The sequence below is a fragment of the Octodon degus genome, unplaced genomic scaffold, assembly GCF_000260255.1.
Source record: "Octodon degus isolate 3935 unplaced genomic scaffold, OctDeg1.0 scaffold00167, whole genome shotgun sequence".
NCBI lineage: Eukaryota > Metazoa > Chordata > Mammalia > Rodentia > Octodontidae > Octodon > Octodon degus.
This window is the reverse complement of record NW_004524743.1, coordinates 3,637,394-3,653,098: the sequence shown is the minus strand read 5'-3', so window position 1 is coordinate 3,653,098 and position 15,705 is coordinate 3,637,394. Positions and strand designations below refer to the sequence as shown.

General features: G+C 47.0%; 1 protein-coding gene across 2 annotated transcripts in view; it reads right to left on the bottom strand.

The window, feature by feature from the left end:
• Nucleotides 1-12,144, bottom strand: part of Gipc2 (GIPC PDZ domain containing family member 2) — a 77,298-nt gene extending 65,154 nt beyond the window's left edge. Inside the window, exon 1 of one of the 2 annotated variants that reach the window (XM_023703290.1) lies at nt 12,075-12,144. In XM_023703290.1, the coding sequence (XP_023559058.1) occupies nt 12,075-12,089 (15 nt within the window). In that variant the 5' untranslated portion in view covers nt 12,090-12,144. Of the gene's footprint in view, nt 1-11,250; nt 11,572-12,074 lie in introns of those variants that run through there. The other variant, XM_004643173.3, reaches the window with a different exon arrangement.
• Nucleotides 12,145-15,705: the final 3,561 nt, after the last annotated feature.

The window sequence follows — 15,705 nt, the reverse complement described above, 5'->3', positions numbered from 1 at the left end:
GAGTGTGTGTGTGCACAGTATGTGAGTGTGTGTGTGTGTGTGTGAGTGAGTGAGATATGTGTGTGGTATGAGTGTGTGTGTGCACAGTATGTGAGAGTGTGTGTGTGTGTGTGTGTGTGTGTGTGTGTGTGTGTGTGTTCAGACAGACCTCACTATTTAGTTGTTCAGGCTGCCTTGAGCCCAGTGATCTTCCTGCCTCGGCCTCTCAGTGCTAGATTATAGACGTGCACCATCAGCCTGGTGCTGATAAACTGCCAAGTCCCTCCTTGCTGAAGAAAAGCCACAGGGCCTTCCTGATACTAGCCGTGTCCGGGCTTCGACTTCCTACTCTATGTTTCAATCACCAGGGCCACAGAACGCTCACCACACCCTAAACAGCAGCACTGGAATTCATAAAAGGAGTGACACAAGCCTTGGATTGCAAGCTGAATAAGCAGCGACCTTCACAGGGCGTCCTCTTTACTCTGTTTATCTCAGTAAACATCTGTCCCAAAAGGTATTTATTACTTTTCTTTGAATAATTAGCTTCAAAAAATAACTCTTGGAGTGAGGCAAGGTGCTTCCTGTGATTCTAAAACTCAGGAGGCTGGGGCAGGAGGATTGCAGTGAGTCCAAAGCCAGCCTGAGCTGCACAGCAAGACCCTGTTTCAAAAACCAAAGCAAAACTCAAACAGGTATGGGGAAGGTAATACCCACACGTGGTTTTGCACATACTGCCACAGATACACATGCTCATGGAGAAGTTTCTGGAAGGACAGTCAAGAAAATGGCCACAGCAAATGCTTCCCAGGAAAAGAATGAGGAAACTGCGGCTCTGGGTGAGGCACACTTTCTGGAACTTTCGCCACACACACACGCATTACTGTTTCCATTGAAATATAATGTCATCTACTGTGGCGCCTGGGTAGGCTTCTGCTTCAGTCATTGCTGCTAGGAGCGCCAGGGTGATTCTGAAACACAGAGGTAAGGAGCCATCACTTCCTTGGGTGCTGCTCGTCCAGTGACACAGCCCAGGCAGGTACGATGGATACTGAAAGGACATCGGGTAGGAACAGGGCAGGGTGGGAAGACTGCAGGGCTGGACGGCAGGTGCCGCATCGAAAAAGCTTTGGTTGGGCTGGTGAGATGGCTCAGTGGTCTAAAGCACCTACTTAGAACAAGCTTAGCAGAGCACAGAGACCACGGTTCAATCCCCCAGCACCACATGCCAGCCAGTCCCGCCCCCTTGGTGGGCTGAGCTGGCCACACACACACACACACACACACACACACACACACAAATTAATTAATTAATTAAAAAAAAGAAAGAAAGAAAAAGCTTTGGCCAACTGCACCACCGTGCTAATTCAGCTCGCTTCCAATTTGGTGTCAGGAAGGCAGAGAGCGCGGCTTAAATTCTAAAACACTTTTCCCGCGAGTTTATATTACTGTCTTACAGCATTATATGCATGAAATTCTATTTTCTAACAGAGTGTTGAAGGGCCGACCAAATAGCTCAGCTTATTACGGAGCCTGCAAGCAGGCTCAGGGACTAGGGTTCGAGCCCCAAGCCTGCTCTGCCAGAATTGAGACTGGGCGTGGTGGCGCGCGCCTGTAATCCCAGCTTTGGGAGACTATAAACAGGCAGATCACTACGAGTCCGATCTAGTGGTGAGACTGAACACCCTGTAGATCCTTCCCTAACATAACATAATAAATAAATAAAAACAGTGCTGGGCTCGGAAACATTTTATATGATTTTTTTTCTCTCTCCCTAGTGGACAGGAGGTGCTATTACCACTTGGGCTTTAGGCCCTCTGGTCAGCACTTCTGACAAGACAGAAGTGAGCCCCACGGGACATGGGGCCTCCAGCAGTGCCCGGATGTCAGTGGTCCTCCCACTCAGGAAGCACGTCATCACCGCTGTTTTTTGCAGAAGCAGGGATTGAACTCAGGCCCTTGCGCTTACCAGGCAGGCGCTTATTCTACTGAGCTATCTCCGCGGCCCCGTCACTGCTTTTGTAAAGCCTTCAATGTCCTGTACACCAAGAGATGCTCGAATAGGTCACGTGAGCGCCCATGCGCTGGAGGAGCATCCCAGCTGGTGAGGATCTGGGAACTGTTCCTTTGGTAATCCAGGCGCTCTCAGACACACGAGTGCCCACAGGTGACAGCCTGGCACCCGAGGCTCTCGGGGAAGCTATTAAAAACTTACAGCGTTGTTGGTGGGAATGTAAACTGGTACAGCCACTATGGAAACCAGCTTCCTCAAAAGACCAGATCTGGATATACCAACCGATCAGCTGCTCCCCTTCTAGGTACCCCCCCAAACGAGTGGCACACGCATACCCACACTGCAGCGCAGAAGTGGGGGTTTTTTTTTGTTTGTTTGTTTGTTTTGGTTTTGTTTTGTTTTGTTTTTGTTTTTTTTGTTTTTTTTGTATTTTTTCTGAGACAAGGTCTTGCTATGTAGCCCAGGCTGGCTTCAAACTCACTGCGATCCTCCTGGCTCAGCCTCCTGAGTGCTGGGATTACAGGACTGCACCACCACACCCAGCTCATAACACCTAAATCTTGGAAACAGCCTTATGGCCATCAACAGATGAATGGATCAGGGAAACTACACCACAGAGTGCAACTCTACCATAAAGAATGATAAACCTGAGGCATTTGTAAGAAAACGGACGCACCTTGAGACCATAACATTAAGTGAAATAATTCAGACACATAAGTTTAGATATCACATGATTCTCTTTTATGACAAATTATATATATATATATATATATATATATATATATATATATAGAGAGAGAGAGAGAGAGAGAGAGAGAGAGAGAGAAGACAGGAATAGGAAATAGGAAGATCTTTTTTCAAATGGATGCAAAAACAAGAGCTGGGGAGAGAAGCAAGGATGGGGAAATGATGAAAATAGAGCTTTTGCAAATAGGAAAGAGACCAAGAGTTGGAAGGAGCAGGAGGGAGGAGAGGAGTCGAAAATTTATTAATAATAATAATAATGTGCTATGTACATGTACCAACTCCCCGTGATAAACATATCATTATTACCACAAACATGCACTAATAAAAACAATTACACGTCTAAAAAAATCCTCCACTTGGAGGGACCAAGGGAATAAGCCACCCACCACCCAGTCAGCCCAGCCTGGCTGGCAGGTCCGGAAGGGTCATCTGGACACTGCAGGACAGAGGACCCGAGTGGAAGCCTCACACCAGCAGAGCTGTTGTCTGTTGTGTTCACTAATGCGTCCCAAGACTTGTACCAGTGAGTGGAAGGAAGTCCACCAACTAAAATTTTCTAATGAGGGGTAAGATTGAAGAGGCTTAATTAATATGTGTAGCTTCTATGTTAAAGCTGTATACTCTGAAGGCCTTAAGGCAGGAGGATTGCTGCAATTCCGAAGGCAGACTGGGGTACAGAGTGAGTGGGAGGCCAGCATGGAATATATAGCAGGACCCTGTCCCCAAAACAAAACAAGCTGGGCATGGTAGCACACACTTGTAATCCCACAATTTGGGAGGCTGAGGCAAGAGGACTGTCATGAGTTCGAGGCCAGCCTGAGATACATAGTGAATTCAAGACTTGTCTGAGCTACATGGCAAGACCTTATCTCAAAGAAATGAGAAAGAAACAAAGAGAGGAAGAAAGGAAGGAAGGAAGGATGGAAGGAAGGAAGAATGGAAGGAAGGAAGGAAGGAAGGAAGGAAGGAAGGAAGGAAGGAAAGAAGGAAGGGGAATGAAAGAAAGGAAGGAAGGAAGGAAGGAAGGAAGGAAGGAAGGAAGGAAAGAAAAGAAAAGAAAGAAAGCAAACCAGTCAGCCAGCCATAATAGAACACGCCTGTAATCCCAGCATTTGGAAGCCTAAGGAAGAAGCACTTCAAGTTCAAAGCCAGCATGAACTAATGAACTGCACAGTGAGAACCTGCCAAAAAAAAAAAAAAAAAAAAGCCCTCACTCCCAAGTCTTTTTTTGGGGGGGTGTTTGTTTTTCAGGGTACTGTTGAGGGTCACTGCATACAATTCAGCAAACCCCTGGTGTATTCATGCAATCACCGCCTTTTGGGATGCTAAAACTGGAAGATCAGCAATTGTAGCAGAGCCTGGGCAATCTAACAATTTAGCAACTTAGCAAGACCCTGTCTCAAAATAAAAAATGAACAGGCTGGGACATCGCTCAGTGCACCCTTGGCTTCAGTCCTCTGTTCTGATCACCTAGAAAACCTTTATGCAAAAGAGACACAACTTTGTGTACAAATTTAGAAGCATTATTTCACTCAACTGATTTTTTCTTTCTTTTTGTTATTAGTCCCTGTGTGTAGCACATGAGGTCTACATTCTTCATAGGGAGCTGATACCTACATATCACCCATCTCCAAGGACATTCCAGGTACCGCTCTAGGACTTGGGGCTATATCAGTTAAAAAAAAAAAAAAAAAAAAGACGAAAATTCTAGCCTTTCTGGAGCTCACAGTCCAGAGCTGGTGGACGGGCGGAGGACCCGCGGTCAGTGATCTCCCTGGCTCTTAGTACAGCAGGAGAAGGAGCAAGGACTGTGCGTCTAGAGGGGAAGTCAAGTCAGCCTCACTGGGACCCTCGGAGCAGAACTACAAAGCAGGGCCAGAGAAAGAGGCTCGGCCAAGGGACAGCAGGGGCTGGAGTGGCCGGAACAGCAGAGACAGCGACCTGCGGAGGGAACAGGTGGAAGCCCATCAAGGATTTGGCTTTTGTTCCCAGTGAGATGGGAAGCGGGCTGGTTTTGAGGGGAGAGCAATGTAATGAGATTAAAGAGGCATCTGGGTGGAGACAGCAGCCTTGGGGAGGGTCAGGAGGAAAAATGAGGGGGTGGCAGAAAGGACAGCGACGGTGAACCCCCAGGGAAGGTGACATGGGGGGGTGATGTTATGGTTTGTGTCTCCACGTCCCCCCGAGCCTCATGCAGTCCTAGGGTTTTTTCAGAGACGGCTAAATCTAGAGTTTGTGACTGATTCATGGTGTAATGCTGGGATTAAGGGTGCGTGATCGCTGAATCAGTCCCCTGGTTGGACTGCACTGCCCTAATCCCAGTGGACTGGATACAGTACAAGGGACAGGAAGAGGCTTATCCCGATCTCTCTTGTTGCTTCTGCTGTCTTCCGTCACCATAAACTGGTGCCCCTGTGCCATGCCACGGGCCTTGAAGCCAGCCGACTATGGACTAAAACCTTGTTCCACAAACCTTCGCTCCTTAATTTTGGGTGTTGGGTATTGTGTGTCATCAACAAAAGAAAAGTAACCAAGACAGGCACCAAGAGATGGGGGGGTGGGGAGGAAGGGAAGGGGAAGGGAGAGAAAGAGACAGGAAGAGGCCGTTCAAATCTGCCAACTCCCCCAGGGGAGCATAGGCATTATAGCTGGCAAACAGGCAGTAATCAGAATAAAGGTCAGGGGCCGGGGAGATGGCTCAGTGGAGTAAGTGCTTCCCTGGCAAGCGCAAGGGCCTAAGTTCAATCCCTGGTTCCGCCAAAAAAAAAAAAAAAAAAAAAAACTGGGAGCAGAATAAAGGTCAGTTGGTTGCTTTTAAGGGAAATAACAGCATGCTTGGGAGTGTGGCACATCAGGCTTTCAAATTCACATTTCTTACAAGGTACAGTGGTGGGTGCCTACCATCCCAGCTAGTCAGGAGGTTGAAGCAGGAGGATCACCCAGGAATTCAAGGCCTACATAACATAGTGAGACTGTCTCAAAACAAATAACAACTGCCTTTTCTATTTCCCAGCTGCAGTGCTTAAAATATCTGTTTTATGTGGCAAGAAAGAAAATGAATCACTGAAATGATTCATTTATTCATTCAGTGATTTGGTATCTCTTACCACACACAAACTGATACAGGTAGAACATTTCCCAAATCGAAAACTTGTTTTGAGACAGGGTCTCACTATGTAGCCCAGGGGTGGCCTTGAACTCACAGCAGTCCTCCCTGCCTGACCCTCTGCGTGCTGGGACTGCAGCCACAAACCACCATGCCCAGCTATCTGAAACTTCCTAAGTCCTGACATAACATCACAAGTAAAACAACAAATTCTACACCTGACCCCTTATGGTAAGTGGCAGTCAAAATGCAGGTCCCTATAAAACTACTGAAAAAATTACCTTCAGGCTACATGAATAAAGGTCCACAAAAAGCCTAAAGGAAGTTTGTCTTTATAGCTGGGTGCCACCTCCAAGCCATTTCACTGTTTATCTGCAAATGTCCCAAAATCAGGAAAAATGTAAAGTCCAACCCATTTCTGGCCCCAAGCACCCTGACCTGTAATAATCACAGGAAGCAAGTGCCAAACCGAGTAAAGTGAGTCTGAGTTTCTAGCTTCTGTACCTGAAGAGCTTCTGATTTATTACTTTAAAAAGCTTTCAAATCCACTGTCTTCCTACACTCTTTTCTTCCACTTAAGATTTAAGTTAGAACATGTCATGGGACAGGCATCTTGCCAAACAATTATAGCAGTCAAATATTCAAAAGGGCTCTTCAACAAAATTTATGATTATGCTCAACATCTCAAAGCTATAGTCATAAGTGACTCAACTTTTTATGTAACCTCAAGGTTTTAAAAGATGGTATTCAATTTTCTGGAAAAAGCATCCCTGCATTTGCATTATGAGTTAACTGGTTTTTTAGAGAGATTAATTTACTTTCTTTTTACTAAATTGCTCATTTAGCTGTTTTGAAAAAAAAAAAAAAGACATCAGATACAAGGGCTTCTTGCATAATTGGCCATCTGTTTCAATGTAACAATCCTTTTTTTCTTTTTTTTCTTTTCTTTCTTTTCTTTTTGAGACAAGGTCTCATTATGTTGCCCATTCTGGCCTCAAATTCACAGCAATCCTCCTGCCTCAGCCCTCCAAGTGCTGAGATCACAGGTGTGCCACCAGACCTTGTGCCACAATATCTGGTTTGTCTTTTTGTTGTTGTTGTTGTTGTGTTCTGTTGTGTTGTTTGTTTGTTTGTTGCGGTACAGGGGATTGAACTCAGGACCCTATGCTGGCCAGGCAAGCACTTATTCTACTGAGTCAGCTCCCCGGCCCTTTTTTTTTTTTTAAAACAGGGTCTCATCATGTAATTTAGGCTGGGCTTATACTCACTCCAGTAGCCCAGGCTGGCCTCAAACTCACAGTTCCTCCTGCCTCAATCTCCCCAACTTCAGGGATTATAGGCATGTGCTTCTTACCTGGCTATCAAATCTTAAATGATTTGAAGCTTCAACTTCATCCCTCAGGGACCATGAAATAGCTCAAATCCGAACTGTCAGTTTTACAACAGCATCTTTTGGAGGCAATACATACTTTTCCTGGTTTACTAGAAAAACCACTGTTTTCTTTAAAAAAAAAAAAAAAAAAAGTTTCCAAAGCTTTGTGTGGTGGTGCAGACCTATAATCCCAGCACCCAGGAAGCTGAGTCGGGAGGATCATTGCAAATTCGAGGCCAGCTGGGCTACACAGTGAGTTCAAAGCCAGACTGCGCTACACCAAGAAACCCTGCCTCAAAACAAAAATAAATCTCAGCTCTGCAAACCTACGATGACCCAGTGATTCTGGGCAGGCTGCTTGATTTCTCAAGGTCTCAATTAGCCCAACTGTAAGAGGAAAAGAGTCCTGGTGGGGATGAAGCGACCACGCTGACAACCACATGCCTGGAAGGGAGGTAGGCACACTATGGGCCTGCAGAAGTGCACCTGAATCTGGTCCATCTGACTGCAAGCCCTCAGCTGTTTCCTGGTGAAGAGCTTGGCCCCCAGAGGAAGCTATTTATATCCCTACGGCCAGCTCTTGGAAAGAAGGCATGACTTCCGAGTTGGCTCTAGAGTCAGCCATCCATTCAGTCCCCATGGGAGAAATCTGTACTCCCCTAAGTACTGGCATCCCAGAAACTGCGTGCTGGCTGGGAGAATAGGGGAGGGAATGGCATCTCCCTGGTGTGAACTGGATTTGAACATCTAACTTTCCTTTCGAAGTCAACCACCGAGACATTGAAGAACTACTATGTAACACTCACCCATGCTTTATCCTGCAGATGCCTGTTAATTCCTTTGAAACCAGACAGTAAGCTTGCACTGATGTTGGTTATATGCATGACTGTGCTAGGAACATATATCAGGGCTATAAAAACTATTTATAACCTTAATATTGTGCGTCAAAACACCGATTTCATTATCTTGGAATTTTATCTTGCAAGTCAGCGTGTGGAAACTGAAAACATTGAATGTGGCTGCCAAGACATTAGTAACAGACTGGAAAAATTGGAAGCAACACAGCTTCGTAGAACTGGCAAAGTGGGGAGTGGGCACAGGGTTTGAATCCAGAGCCAGGCCATTTACTATGCAATTTTGGCTTGGGAAGTTTGTTTCCTATGTGTAATTTTGGAAGAACTCTGAATTCCAATGCCTCATCAACCTGTCTGTGAAGCAAAGATATTAATAATAACAATATTTTCTTCTTGGGAAAGGAGGGCTACAAGGAAAGCCAACTTTTTGGCCCTAGCCTTCTAAGGTCAATTAAGACTCAGGACATATGAGAACTTGTACTGTAACGTCATGTACCTCGGTAGTGTCCCAAATTTTCTGATCAAGAAGATTATGGGGCCAAAGAGGAAAGTGATCGATGACATAGAGTGGGCCTAAGGAGAGTCACATGGGGAGAAGACACTCTCTCAGGCTTTCACAGAGAGCACATTGGCCAAGCAATGGTCGTGACTCATCCACATGGCTGCACTGATAAAGGTTCTACAATATGAGGTACAGGATCTCAGGACAAATCCTGAGGGCATTTCACTGACCTTCTCAGACCAAAAAGCTACAACTCTTGTTGCACAGGTCCTGCTTTACCTTGGTCTTAACCATCCAGTAGAAAAGTATGAAGACGAAATATAAGAAATAAAGCCATGCTGTTAAGTTAAGCTGTGGGGGACTCAGGTCAATAATTTCTGACATTGCCAGTTAAACAGAAGACCCAATGCTATTATGGGCTACTGGACTCTTTTAGAATATTTTGCTGAGTTTACACAGCTATAATATTCAGTAACGGAACTTAGGAAAAATGGGGTACACCGATGAATGTCCATTCTGTATCTGTGTATTCAAAGTGGTTGGGGTAGATATATAGTTGCATTGTCTTAATGACTGGAATGATTTGTTCTAATGGTGTTTGTAAATAGGATCACAAGTCCGCATCTTGTACAGCAATTAACCACTAAGAAGAATATATGCAGTGTATTATTTGTTGAAACTGTACTTCCGATTTGATTTGAAACTGTCTCATTGCTATATGTTTATCAATAAAACTGTAGGAAAAAAAATAAAAAAAAAAGAGAAAAAAAAAAAAACAATATTTTCTTCTTGGGGATTAAATGGACTTCATAAAATCATGTCTCAGAATAATGTCATCATTTGTAATTAGGAAACCTGTTAATGCAAAGAAACTAAAACCCCAGGGTCTGGTCCCAGGACAGACAGTGAAGGTTGTCGGCCAAGCATGCTAACAGCTCAGCAGCTTAGAAACCAGAAGGTCCAAGTCTAAAGGTCAGCCCTGCTTTTTTCTTGCAGGATTCATGCAGAGATGGCCAAGGCCCAACCTCTCTGCACCTCAGCCCCTCATTCAACTGTTAGGCCTTAATAATATTAACTACAACTTATTAAGCAGGAAGGTATACCCAGCAATGTGCTAGCATTCTGCACCAGCTCGTCTTCCTGGGGGATAGCCTTGCTGGGGGATGGCGGCTGAAGCAAGGTCCTTAAACTTGTTCCCAGCCACGCAACTACTATATGAATGGTAGAACTCGGATCCCCATTGGATCCACTTGGACTTGCATTCAGGTTTATCTGCATTCAGGTTGGTTTATGCATCATCTACCTCACCTTAAAGAAGATTAAATGTACTTATTCCTTCAAAAATGCTTTCCTAGTTGAAAAAAATAATCACTTTTCAGCCTTTTGGCTAAAATCAAGTAGAATAGAAAAAGAACGCTTTGCATTTTATGCCCGCTCCAAATTAATGACTGAGTTGGTGGAAAATGGCTAGGTTTTTTTCATACTATTTTTCTGTTGTCAATTTTAAAAAGTAATCTACTTCTTAAAATCTGTAGTTTAATACTTGGTGAATTTGTGCCAGTTTAACCCTTTCACTGTCATTCCCATTTTGTTACATTTCTATTATGATGACTTGATGCTCAAATACTTATAAAGTATTCGTAGCAGCTTAAACACTAAAAATATTTAAAATTTTAAAAAAGAAAAAAGTGTTTTTTTTCAATTGAAAAGTCTGATACAAACTAAGTATTGTAAGTATCATCTTATGTCAATAAATAAGGCACAAAATGAGTCTGCAATTTGCTCTCCGGTGCCTGGAATCCCTGAAAGAACAAACTGTTATACTTCAAGCTCTTTCATCTCTTCTTGGAATTTTGCCTTGACCTCAATTTCACGTCCACAAACCTGATAAACAACTAATGCACAAAATGAGAAAAGCAGAAATCCAGATGTCACTCTACGCCACTCAAAGACCACTCTGCGCTCCAGGGAATCCAGAATACAAAACCCTGGGTTTTTCCTTGAAATGGGGTCCAAACGGTTATATGAGCGGACTTCTCTCGCCTGCATTTGCAGTCAGATCTCCTGGGTGACCATAAAGCGGTCCCGTAAAACGCCTCATAAGCCAGCGCTGGGTGATCACACCCATGACAAACTCGAACTCGGGGCACGCAATCTGATCTCTCTCTCTCTCTCTCTCTCTCTCTCTCTCTCTCTCTCTCTCTCTCTCTCTCTCTTTCTCGAGCTGCGCTCTCGCACGGAAACTGCTGAGGAGTCCCACGTAGCTAACTCCCATTCTCTTCTTTAAATTATCACCCCTTGGATTCACAGCTCAATTTTCTAAACGCCTAGGAAACACTCCGCAAAGGCTGCCGGCGTCGGGTGGAAACAAGGGCACAGTGGCCCCGCTCAGAGCCCCCAGGGCGCCTCCACTTCCCGGGCCAGTTAGGACGCGGGAGGCTGAGGTCCAGGCGGGCGGGGACCCCAGCTCGGAAGCGCTCGCACGTCCGCACCTGGGGTCCGCAGCGAGCTCGCCAACGTCGCCGGCCCCGCCGCCCGGCACTGTGACTTTCTTGCCCGGGTGAGCTGTGCGCCTCGCATCGCCCGCGGGACCCAGCCCATCGGACCCCACCCTGCACGCCTGGATCGGGGGTTCGGCGCCCCAGCCGGCCGACCCGGGGCGCCCCGCAGCCTCACCTCGGAGGGCGGGAGGTCGAAGGCGGCCGCGATCTGCGCGTACAGCTCGGCCACGCTGGCGAAGCCCTGCAAGCGGCCCGTGGGGCTCCCGTGCGCCAGCTGCGCGTGGAAGACGGGTGCGGACGCGGGGGGAACAGGGGGCGCGGGCGCGGGGGTCTGCTCGGCCCCCACCAGCCGGGCCCCCTCCCTGCCCTTGGCCTTCTTCCTTCCGAGCCGCCCCAGGGGCATCCTGCCTGGCCGAGGGCGTGGGCCGCCTGCGCCCGGCCACCTGGGCCGCCGTGGACTTTGCGCCCGAACGCGCAGGTACCGCGCCGCGGCCAATGGCAGGACCGCCGCCTCCTCCTCCCCCCCCCGCGGGGAGCGGCCACCTACACCCGGCCCCTCCCCTGCCCCTTGCCTTTTCCTTCCCTCCTTCCTCTACCCCTCCTTTTCCCCTCTCCTCCCCTCTCCCTTTCCCTTCTCCTCTCTCCTCCTTCTTCCCTCCCCTCTCCTCCCCTCCTCTTTCCTCCACCTTTCCCCTTACCCTGCCCCTCCCGGGAAGCGGCCATCTGCACCCGGGCCCCTCCCCATGCGAGTGGGAGGACCCTTGAACGGGACCACCTCCCTTTCCTGGGGATGAAAGGTCACCTGGTCCCCAAACCCCTCTGGCAGTAGGGGACACATGGACCTGGGCAGCCATCCTCCTGCCTCCCTCAGGATAAATCTGGACATCCCTACTTCTCTCCCAGCTCCTGCCCACGCTCCTCGAACTAAGGGCTGGATTTCTGTGAAGGCCTGGGTGGACGCTTCAGTCTTCAGCCCTGCATGGTCCTCCTACCCTGTACCTTCCAGAAACCCATGGAGGGGCACACAAGCGATTGGGCCACATGTCTTTTATGTTCCAAGGGCCGGACCTGTGGAGGTAGGGATTATTTTTCCAGATTGAAAAAAAAAAAAAAAAATCACTGATTCGTGTCTTTAGTACATAGTGTTTACCTGCTTTGTGGGAAGACATGGACAAAACACGTCTTAATTCTTTTTATGTCCCCCTCCCATCTCCCTCGCCTTCTCCATCTCTTGGTCTCCTTCCCATTGCAAAAGTTGGCTCTCCCTGTTGGGGGTGGTGAAATAAATAGATCTCAGCCTGTACCTGCCTTCCCGCACCTACACCCTGCTGGCCAAAGGAGCTGGCCAAAGGAGGCAGTCCTGTAACCTTGAGGCTGCTGCTGGAGAAGAAATAAAAATAGGTAGAAAGAGGATAGGATTTTTTTTTTATTTTTTTTTATTTTAGTTAAGGGTCTACAGGGTGTTCAGGGTCTCCCTACTACATGAGACTCGTAGTGATCCGCCTGTTTATAGCCTCTCAAGAGCTGGGATTACAGGCGCACACCACCATGCCCAGTCTCATTTGTCGTCTCAGCGCACCCTGTGGTCCGGGCCAGAACGGCAGGCCCAGGGATCAAACCCCCGGGCCCTGTGCCTGCTTGCAGATGCTTTAATCCGCTGAGCTTTTGGCTGGCCCTCTAGGATAGGAAATCTTAACTAACAACTTTTACAATGACCACAGCTGAGGGCTGGGGAGATAGCTCAGTGGTCTAAGGGACTGCCTGGCAAGCACTAGGGCTGGGGTTCAAACTCTGGTCCCACATGTTGTGCCAGCCCCAGTTTCCTGGTATACAATGTCACAGTGGTGCAGGCCTGTAATCCCAGCACTGAGAAGGGTCACTATGAGTCCCAGCTGCATACCAAATAAATAAAAATTTAAAAAAAAAATTTTTTAAAGACTGCAGCTCATGTGATCCTGGTAGGAAGAGGCTGAGGCAGGAGGATCGCTGAGAGTTGGAGGTCAGCCTGGGCTACATAGTGAGTTCAAAGCCAACCTGAACTGAATAGAGAGAACTTGTCTCAAAAGAAGAAAAAACAACAGGTTGGGGATGTAGCTCAGCAACACAACACCTGCCTGGCAAGTGAGAGACAGATAGACAGAGACAGTGAGACAAAGAGAGACAGAGAGAGAGAGGAAAACAAAGAACTGCAGCTTTGAGGAAACTGTTAAATCCCCCTGGCACCCTTCCCTTGGTGAAATTTAGGTCCCATCCTCCCATTATACCCCAAATTCCTCAAAAATTGTAAAACTCCATAAGCTGTCCTAATCGAGAAAATAAAGGGCAGGAAACTAATTCAAAGATAAAGGCACAGATTGAGAGGATTCAAAGAATACTTAAACTATTTAAAAAGGGAAAAAAGAGGGCTGGCCAAATAGCTCAGCAGATTAAAGTGCCTGCAAACAGGCACAGGGGCCAGAGGTTCAGTCCCCGGCCTGCCATGCTGACCCCGTCCCAGGGGCTCTTGGCAGGCTGTAAACAGGCGGATCACTACGAGTCTGATGTAGTAGTGAGACCCTGAACACCCTGTAGACTTTTACCTAAAATACAAATAAAATAAAAATAAAAAGGGGGGGAAGGGCCAGGCAGATAGCGCAGACCCTGAGAGAGCGATTGAGACTGGACGTGGGGGTGCGCCTGTAATCCCAGCGCTGAAAAGAGGTGGATCACTACGAGTCCAATCTGTGTAGTGAGACCCTGTAGACCCTGGACTAAATACATTAAAAAAAATAAAAATAAAACAAAATAAAAAGGGGGGGCTGGGCCCAACCCATAATAGGACCCTGCTCTCTTGTGCAGGCTGGAACACCTTTTACAATGGTCTCCAGCCCTCAGGGGAAGCATAAATGTTCCCATTTTCTGGAACTGAGTTGTCTCTCACCTGTCACCTGCAGGTCGGCACACTATTTCTTCGAGTGTGTACCTCTTAATTTCTGCCTAATAAAGTTTTGCTGAGCAATCAGAGGGAGTCTGCAAACCTGCGAACTTATCCTACAAAAAGAGTGAGAGTGATTCTGGTGGCTGTTCTCAGCTTCAGGAGCCTCTTCAGACCCTGCTTGGTGACTGTCGTGGTCATGTTATGGAATCCTGGAGTTCTGTAGCTTCTGTCGAGATCTTTCATGTCCTGAAGAAAGAATTAGAAAATAATAATAATAATAATAATAATAATAATAAAATTTTAAAAAGAAAGAAAGAATTAGGCCAAACAGGTACAAAAGATAGCGTTTTACTTTTATGAAAAGAAGTAAAAGTACACTCTGCAGAGTCAGAGGCAGCCACTAAAAGAGATCACTGTGGCCCACCGTGGATGACTGAGGTCTGTTAGAGCCCTCGTTTCCCAGGCTGACGTCACAGCTAGACCAACCTATCAAAAACAGGCAAGATTTTGCCACAGAAGAATTGAAGATAGCTCCTCCTGATTGGTCCTGGGTTGAAGACTTGGAAACTGGTGTGGCCTGTGAGCTCCTGATTGACAGGTCATGCTCATTCACTCGGTGGTGGCCTGCCCCAATCTCTTGCCTCAGTCCACTCACAAGTACTTCTTTCGAGCTTTCTGGGTAGCTCTCACTCCCAAGTGTCCAGCACTCCCCTGGCCACCCACTTGTTCCAGTTATTTGTGCTACCACTGGCCTTCTCTCACTGGGGAAGAACGAGCCCACTTTCCTACCAGGAACATTGAGACATTTCCCTGTTAGGCAAGTGCCCTGAGTTCCCACTGCAGTCTGCATACAGTTCATCTACCTCAGGAGAAATCCTTTAGCCCAGGAATTCATCTGTCCACTCCTGTAGGATCTCTTATTTTGTTTTGCTTTTATTTGCGGTACCAGAGTCAGACTCAGAACCTTACACTTTTTTTTTGGGGGGGGAGGGTACTGGGGATTGAACTCAGGACCCTGCGCTTGCCAGGCAAGTACTTATTCTACCGAGCTCTCTCTCCCCAGCCCCTGAACCTTACACTTGTGAGGCAGGCACTTATGCCGCTGAGCTACCTCCCCAGTCCTCTTATTTTGTTTTTGTTTTTGTTCTTCATCTTATTGAGACAGTCTCATTATGTAACCCAAGCTAACCCAAATTCATGGAGATCCTCCTGACTCAGCCCCCCTGATTCTGGAATCACAGTCTAGCAACACCCCGTGAGGCAGGATCTCTTTGTGAACCACTATTATTGACTCTTCTTCCCCTCCCAGCTGGTGTCTGAGATGGTCAGCATTATTCTATTATTTTCGAGTCCTCCACCCTGATCCAGTCCCTCTTGGCAAGTCCTGCATTATTAGCTATGTCTCCTTGCTTCTCCTCTGCTTGTAGTCTCCGTGGGATCAGATTTTGCCCTCACTCTCCACTGAAACTGTACTTGCTATGGACACTGTCTCTTTCTTTCTTTTTCATTTTTTTCTTTTAACTTGCCATACATAGGTTGAACCCATGGCCCTGGCACTGAGCTACAGCCCCAGTCCTTTTTATATAGAGACAAGTTCTCATTAAGTTGCTAAATTGACTGAGCAAGGCTTGCATTTGCAATCCTCTTGCCTAAGCATCCCAGAGTGCTGAGATTACAGGCATTTGTTACCACCCTCAGTTTACATAATACCTC